Source organism: Trachymyrmex cornetzi, unplaced genomic scaffold, assembly GCF_001594075.2.
Source record: "Trachymyrmex cornetzi isolate Tcor2-1 unplaced genomic scaffold, Tcor1.1 scaffold458, whole genome shotgun sequence".
NCBI classification, from domain to species: domain Eukaryota; kingdom Metazoa; phylum Arthropoda; class Insecta; order Hymenoptera; family Formicidae; genus Trachymyrmex; species Trachymyrmex cornetzi.
This window is the reverse complement of record NW_017299378.1, coordinates 15,218-24,111: the sequence shown is the minus strand read 5'-3', so window position 1 is coordinate 24,111 and position 8,894 is coordinate 15,218. Positions and strand designations below refer to the sequence as shown.

The following is an 8,894-nucleotide window of genomic DNA, read 5'->3' as shown; positions in this document are numbered from 1 at the left end:
ATATATAGAAATAGTTGAACGTAACACCTCTAGATGGTGTTAGGATCTAAACAGCGTTTCACTTCTTTAACCGAAAGATATCAATCTATCTTATATATGATCTGTAGTTCAGCAGACTCAACAGTTTTGCAACCGTTTTGTGATTCTTCGCTAAGATAGAACTATTCCTCTAAATCTAAAAGTATAATCCAATCAGCGTGACGAATCATAAAACGGTTGCAAAACTGCTGAGTCTACTGAACACAGCCATAGGTCGCGTTCAGCAGACTCAACTGTTGGTAGAGCAAATCCGTCAGCACTCGCTGCTATTGATGTATTCTTCTAGATCATCCAATAGCAGGGAGCGCTCACGGATCCGTTCCGCATCTATTGAATCTGCTGAACGCGACCATATGCTGGATCCGTGATTCACACTGCATCCGATTTGCGTCGTACAACGCTTTGCAACCAATGAGAAAATAGGATTCCGATGGATTTTGCTTCGTATCATCGGAATCCTGTTTTCTGATTGGTTGCGGAGCGTCGTACGACGCACATCGGATGTAGTGTGAATCCAGCAATAGAGAATGGACTGCGCGATCCGTGTGTCAAAATAGTCGATAGGGATGAGAGAGAGGGATCGTAGCAGACGGCCATTTCTATCTCTTTCCATTCAATGGTGTAATAGAAGAGAGAATGAGAGGGAGATTGGCCGTCTCCCACGGTCCCTCTCTCTCAAGGGAAGGCTAAGATTGCACACATTTCATGTTGTACACAGGCGTCGCCAATTGGCTAATTTAAAAATAAAATATTCTCATTGGTAAAGCAGTGAAAAATTACTAGGCACCAGCTGATATGAATGGTGTGTGCAATCGGGATTGTAGGCAAACGGGATCCTCCCCTCTCTCAATAGGTGCATTCAGTACTACAACTCACTGAGCGCTAAGTGAGCTCTTGGATCTGATTAGCATATTCTGTTAGATCTGAAAATATAGACCAAACAGATGCACCCATTATTGTCGACCACATTTGATACATTACTAGATATGCTTGCGAAATTTGCAAACAGATCTAAGAGAATGATTCTGTGATTGGCGATACGCGAATCCGCTTACGCACGATCCGCTGCATGGGACATCACTCTAACACATCTTAACACAAACGTACAGGGCGTTGCAGATACATACTAGGCAGTACGACGGGTTGCGCGGCAAACTTTGCATGGCCAAGCGTGGTTTAATAAATAATGACAGTGACTTTATACATTATACAATGATAGTGACTTTATATTATAAAGTTTATGTTATAAAGTCACTGTCATTGTCTATAAAACCGTGTCTGCCCATGCAAAGTTTACCATGCAACCTGTCGTACTGCCTAGTATGTATCTGCAACACCCTGTACACAGGACTGTACAAAGTGTAACGTTGTGCACGATTCAATTGGAACATAATGTGTACGCTGTGCACGGTTGAGATCTATTTCGGATGGAGTTAGATTAAATGTAACTTTTTCCGCCTGTATTAAACAAAACAAAAAAATAAAAGTGTCGGCCACTCAACGTCTTTCAATCTCATTTATAGCCGCCGCAATTAGTAACATGTAGTTGTCGTTAGAAAACACAAGCTTAAACAGCCCTCGACTGAGTACGGATATGTAGTGTTGTGTCGACTAGAGACCCTCTAATCAGAGTCGCGGCAAGAAGAATAACCAATTTTGATTGGTCCGTCATTTTTCGGCAATTCCCGCCAATATTCGAATGTCAATATTGTAGGAATGGATGATGTGCGTATCGATACGCTAAAAATCATTTGCAAACTAATCTATTTTGTGAAAAATCAATTTTTCCAAAACGAGCATAGAATGATAGAAGAAATAGCGTTAATATCATCTCCCCGAACGCACATTTTTTCCAACATTTTTTCTAACATTTGTCGCCCATGATGCTCTACGTTCAACATCATGCGGAAATATTTTCATTATGTAGCCTTTGGCTGCAGAATTATTGCAAAATGGGGCTGCACATCCAACCATTTTGCAATAATTTTTAATAATGTTCTAAAAGTCATACTATAAAAGGACGTATCTTGCGGGATCACGACTTATGCTGGATTCACACTGCATTTGATTTGCGTCGTACGACCCTCTGCAACCAATCGGAAAACAGGATTCCAATGATACGAAGTAAAATCCATCGGAATCCTGTTTCTGATTGGTTGCAGAGCGTCGTACGACGCACATCGAATGCAGTGTGAATCCGGCATTACACGAGAACTATGAAGATTAGAAAGAGACACAACATATTCCTTTCTCTTTCTTGTGGTTTTGCTGAAACTAGCTCTTAATATAAAAAGACCGTAACCCCGGATCTACAATAAGTGTTTTAAGCCTTAAGCCATAAGAAATTGACCAATTACAGTAGAATTCGAGAAGAATAAGCGACTGTGATTCGTCCATTTCTTTTGGCTTAAGGCTTAAAACTCTATTGGGTGCTTTCTAATTGCAATATCCCCTAGATACTTTCGTGCATACGGCGACACAAGTTGCGTTCCAATTGTCCGTAATACCGTATTTACAACTTAGAACGTATATAAATGGAACGGGCATTGCCTATACTTCCCATGGCTCGCGCTGATGCAAACATCTGTGCGAGAGAGAAAGGTAGTAAGGGATAAATGTTACCAATGCGCATGCGCAGCATCACGTTTTACACATCTGTGTAATGTACGAATGTGTTAAAACACTAAACCAATTGCACAATTCACACATATGACGGTGCTGCGCATGAGCATTGCGAACATTTATCCCTTACTACCTTTCTCTCTCGCACAGATGTGGCTTCATGTTCAGCCGCCTGGGGTGATCCCGATTGACCACGGCTCGATTGGACACCACCAATCACAGCGACCAGTGCTTAGGAGCTTTGTAGTCTCAAGCGCTGTGAGTGGCTCGTGTTCAATTGAGCCGTGTCCAACTGAGTGCCACCCACCTGCGTATTTTAGTAATTTACTAGAATACGTTATTTTTTATTTACTAGAATACGCCATTCTGAAAGCCGGCATTCACATTGGGCGTATTTCGCGGAAGATTAGAGAAATACGGAACTAATGCAACCAATTACTGATTAGAATTTCTGTTGTACACTCTAACAGAAATGCTTAATGAATTTATGATTGATTTTCGTAACCTACGCAACTCGAAAAGTACGCCTCATGGGGAACTGGCACCTTTCCATCGCGTATATATGAGCAGATGATCGAATAAATTATTAAAATTGGAAAATTTTGTGAGACCACTCTTAGGTTTATTCAACGCGTTTTTGCATGAAACAAAAGAATCTGGCAAAAAAAACGTCGTTCTGCCTTGTGATCTGAGATATTAAGCGTTAAAGTTGATGACTATTGAGGTTAGGAAATCTGTCACAGAGGCAAAATGAGGTCGAATGTGAGAAGAATAATCGACTGTGATTGGTCAATTTCTTACTCTTACTTCTTACTCCGTGTATTGTAGACGGGCCTTTAGATATTAAGCGTTAAAGTTGATGACTATTGAGGTTAGAAAATCTGTCACAGAGGCAAAATGAGGTCTATAATTATACTGTTCCACATGGGGTTCGACTTTTCACGCGATGCAAAGGGGCGCACGACTTTCATAATTGTACTGTTGCAAAATCGAAACCCTTGTGTATTTTTTCAGACAGAATAAGCTAAAATGAGCCAGAAATTAGATTCGATGCATGGTGGTTCTATCATGTTTCGGCGTAACAACAAAATAGCGTAAAAAGCATAAAATGACTAGACAGAAACTGATGTTCAAGTGAAATGATATGATTGGTCGGCGCAAGTTACGCTTACGCAAATTACGCCGCATGTGACGGCACCCTTAGAGGTAGGGAACGAAAGTTAGGGCCTGCGCACAATAGAGGAACAAGAATTAGATATTAAAATTTCAACCTATTAGAAACCGTGTATTCCGATGTAATCAGTTTCAGGGGCTCTATTCTTGAAAAAAAAACGTATACGAAAGTCTAGGGTAATGCTACAGTATATGTTACGTATACTATAGTATTTCCCTAGACTTTCGTATACGTTTCTTTTCAAGAATAGAGCCCCTGATGGGTTGAAATCTTAATATCTAATTCCTGTTCCTCCATTGTGCGCTGGCCCTTACGCGTATTCGACTCAGATTCACAAATAGGAAGACGTTTATTTATTCCAGTACAGTTACGAGAGATACCGAAACGAGTGTACGCGTGAACATTGTATCGAGAAGTAACCGAAGGTGAACGAACGAGGGCGCTGCCCGCAGTCCCTTTTACGTGCGGATCGCTCTTGTCGGCAGGTCTGCCAACATTTTTCTTATTTTAAACTAATTTGTTACAAAAGAAGGATGTATGGACATATTTCATAGATAATTATATAAAAACAATGAAGACAGGTCAATATTAGAATGTTTTTATTGCTTTGCAAAAAAAACATTATATACAATAGAGCTTGATATTTTTGATTATATGTTTATATACTGCTGGGTATCGATTATGTAAGTTTTCCCCTAGGAATGAAGATACAAAAAGTGAATAAATTCACATGAATGTAACGAATGAGCGATTAATAGCGTTTTCGGCCCGGCCAGGTTTGCACCAACCTGGGTTGGATTAATAGCGTTTTGTGCTCTCCTATTGGTAGAGCGGGTGACGTCAACCAATAGGAAAGATTAATCCAACCCAGGTTGGTGCAAACCCGATCGGGCCGAAAACGCTGTAAGTAACTTTTGACTGCTATAAAATGTGAAATAGTTCACGCGAAATATTTCGGCAAGTAACGAGGTGCCTAAAATGTGAAATTTTGGTTATTTTTTAGTGAATTGATATGAAACTAACTCATTTTTCGAAACTCATGAAAATTTGATATGGATATCGCGTGGCTTTTGGCCGTAAATGCTGCGAATGAAGAGGAAGAGCATGCAGATAGGCGAAAGCTTCGAATATTAAGAAAACGTTTACGTGACGTTAGTGATCCTTTTGATCTGCCTGAAAGGCAGTAAAAGAAGCAACACGAGTCCTCTGTGAAAATCTAAGAGAATGGATTCAGCCTGCAGTGCGATCAACTGCAATTCCTATGGAATTAAAAGTGAATATTTATTCTTATTTATATATTTCATTATTATTATAATTTTATATTTTATGAATTAAAAAGCTTCACTAATACATTATTTCATATAATGCATTGTTTATTTATGTATTGGGAACACATTACATATTCAATATTGTTGTACTGTCTTTTTACAATGTCATTAAACTGTAACATACACTTTGGCTTTTTATCACAATATTTGATATCACATTTTCATATTTCAATTATATTATATAATACTAGATATATGTCAACTATATCACATTTTTATTTCAACTATATAAAATAAAAATTATAATAACTAACAGTTGGAAAGAATTAACAAGAAAATAATATATTTTGTTATACAATTCACAAATTATAAAGAAATATAATAAAGAGTTATTACTGCCTTGTGTTACTTTAATGTTCCAGATAATTACCTCGAATATTTGTGTTTAAGTCTTTTATCTCATTAAGAATATCTTTTTGAATAACAATTAATTTCTTCTGTAATTGTAATTCCTTATTTTTTATTGCTAATTTCTCTTGTTGAAGTTTCAACATTTGCATTGACATTTCATTCATCGTCAAACTTTTTGTTTCCTGGGCAGCAATCATGTAATTTCCAGTGGAACTTTTCGCTTTTCACTTTTCACTTAGTGATTTCACGTGAACTTTTCCACGAATCACAGTGCGATTTTATAGCTAAATGCGTGGAAAGTAAAATCACCAAAAAAGGGAAATAACTGTATAGATTAAAAATTACTAATATTATCAGAATTATAAACCGCGAATTCTCGATTTTTTAAATCATTTATAGACAGAGTAAACGGATAAACAAGCAATAATAATGAATGTAACAATTAAACAGAAGGAAATGTTATTATCACATTTGAAAGAAAATCCTGATTTAGTAAGAGGTCGAATAAACAGAAAATCGGAAAGTCGACGAAAAATGATAAGTTAAACGAAAATATTGTATAGATAGAAAATAAAATATAACAAAACTTAATTTTTAGGTTGAAAGTTAGGATAATATCGCGAATATCATTAACGCTGCTGCAGAAGGACCCCAAAAAAATGGAAAGAAATGGGCAAAGGTTTAATACATAGTTATCTTTTGATGTTTTAACACGAAATTTAAGGTAACCTAATAAAATCAAATTGATCATATCCTATATCATCTTGTAGACATGGAAAGATATAAAAAAGCTTATATATTAAAAAAAGAATCCAAAAGACGCAGCCATATAGAAGGAACAGGAGGTGGTCCTCCTTCTAAAATAATTTTTTCCAACTTCGAGGAAGAAGTTTTAGAACTTTTGACGCCTGAATCAGCTGGTTTATTAAATATTCCTGAAGGTGGTATAAATATCGCAACTACTAGTTTACAAAATGATCCTGAAAATTACATAAACATTGAAGAATCTGTATTAAACGACTGTGAAAGGAATACGGAAGATACAGTAACAATTGAACCACAAATTGAACGATTGCATACAGAAATTTATAATGTAGAAAATGGATCATCGAACATATTAAAACAACAAAAAGGAAAATATATTATTAATAAAGAAAGAAATGAAACAATTCAAAACAAAAATATAACCAAAGGTAATAATAAAGGTAAGTAATATAAAAGTAATATAAAATAAATTGTTTCTTAATGTTTCATAATAATCTTTATTTAATTTATTGATACTTAGAAAACTCAATGAGTGAATTATCTCATCAAATGCTAAAGATACAGCAAAAAAAATACAAACTTAAGAAAAAACAAGTAAAGCTTCTAAAAATAGGATTAAAAATGCAGCATGATATGTTAAGTGAACTCAAAGATATAAAAACATCTATACAATCGTGGGAAACATCTGAAACATTATAACCATATACTTAAGCAGTTTATCATCAAATAATGAAAAAATTTGCATTAAAACCTTTATTTTATTATAGTTATTTGGTTTTGTCAAGTACTTGATGTAATAGCTATACTTGCTATATAACATGTATCTAGTGTACAACAAATTCTACTTTATACATTTATTAAGTAATGTATAATTTTTTTGTTTAATGTTTCGTTTTATTAAAATTATATTATAATTTATGCATGAATTCTGTTGTAATATGTTAGAAGTATAAAATTTTATGTTAAAAATATAGAATTTAATATGTCAAAAATAGAAAAATATATAGTCATCTAATATTTAAAGATCTTATAAGTTCGTTTGCTTAGGATATTAGATATTTTTATTTAGGATTTTGTACCTTAATATTTATGTATCGTGCAATTTCTCTTTACATTTTTTAATATTTAGCATAATTTTAATGCGTTTATGTTCAATGTTTAAAAGAATTTATTTTTTAATATAAATAAACGTTTTATACATGTATAAATAAATGCTAAATAAATATGCATTACCATAGATAACAGTTTATTTTATTTTCATACAATAAAAGTTTTATGTAAAATATTGTTGTATCAATGTTTCTCGAACAGCATTCCCTCTTGCACGCATATTAACATTGTTCTCTATTTCTATCTCTTCAATCTCTATATCATCTTCTATATATATTTCATTTGTTGGAACATTATAGTGCTTAGCAATGTTGTGCAGTACACATGTTGCATTTACTATACGTGCTAAAATAAATTGTAAAATGTTGACATAAAATATACTTAAAATATAATATCATAAGAAAGAAACACAATAAAATATTATTACCTGAAAATTCTGGTGCATAATGCAAAGCTCTTTCTTTTCGTAAACATCTCCATCTGCCTTTTAATTCTCCTATTGTTTTTTCTATTGAACATCGCGCTCTAACATGACTATCTGTATATGATGCACCTGGAGATCTCGGTGGCTGATTTAATTTAGGCGTCATTAAAAATGGCAACAAGGGATATCCAGAATCTCCTAGACATATAAAATTAAAATGATGACATATAATGCATAAATGCTTTTATAAAAGTCTAGTGAAAAACATTATTTTGTATATTATCAAGTGGTATTTCTATTTATAGATATATTACAAGTATATTAATATATTTTGTATATTATCAAGTAGCCTAGTTTTACATATAAAACAATGTTAAATGCCAAAATGTATGCTTGTGGACATAAAGAAAGTATATACGTATTTAGATTTACATATAGTAAATGAAAGTAAATGAAAGAATAGTAACTTTTACTAATACGTACGATTACGTAATTGTAAATATAGTAAGACGTAAGATATATTACATATAATATATCATCCTACATATGTATATATCTTACACACTCAATCGTACAATATGATATATTTAAATATAACTTCAAACTTTAAATATAAAAATTAAATATTTTTATATTATGCATACCTATTAACCAGGCATTTCGTCTTCCATTCTCATATTCTCTTAACATATGTCTTGATAACTGAGAGGAACTCCAGACTCTGGCGTCATGTGTACGACCACCATGATTTGTTTTCACAGCTAATATTTTACCATAGTAATCACTAACCTAATTAACAATAATAAACACATAAATGTATCCATTCATTACGTAAATATTACTCTTCTAGAAAAAAACATTGAAAATTTTGAGCAGGTTATACCTAGCATTTAATACAATAGTTTATGTAAATACTATATATAAATACTTACAATCATGACATTCAAAGAATGATATAATTTTCTGTTGATATATAAATGTTCCCTGTTTTTTTCAGGTGGGAAAATCGCTATATGTGTGCCATCTGTAGCTCCTATTGCACCTGGAAAATTAGCATTAATCCAAAACCTGAAAAATAACA

General features: G+C 33.9%; 1 protein-coding gene across 1 annotated transcript in view; it reads right to left on the bottom strand.

The window, feature by feature from the left end:
• Window positions 1-7,552: 7,552 nt before the first annotated feature.
• The window catches only part of LOC108764866 (putative nuclease HARBI1), a 1,882-nt gene continuing 540 nt past the window's right edge, over window positions 7,553-8,894 (bottom strand). The window contains exons 3-6 of the mRNA XM_018513266.1: window positions 8,746-8,881; window positions 8,458-8,602; window positions 7,817-8,011; window positions 7,553-7,734 (exon numbers count right to left, since the gene is read on the bottom strand). Coding sequence (XP_018368768.1) covers window positions 7,553-7,734; window positions 7,817-8,011; window positions 8,458-8,602; window positions 8,746-8,881 — 658 coding nt within the window. The remainder of the gene's footprint in view (window positions 7,735-7,816; window positions 8,012-8,457; window positions 8,603-8,745; window positions 8,882-8,894) is intronic.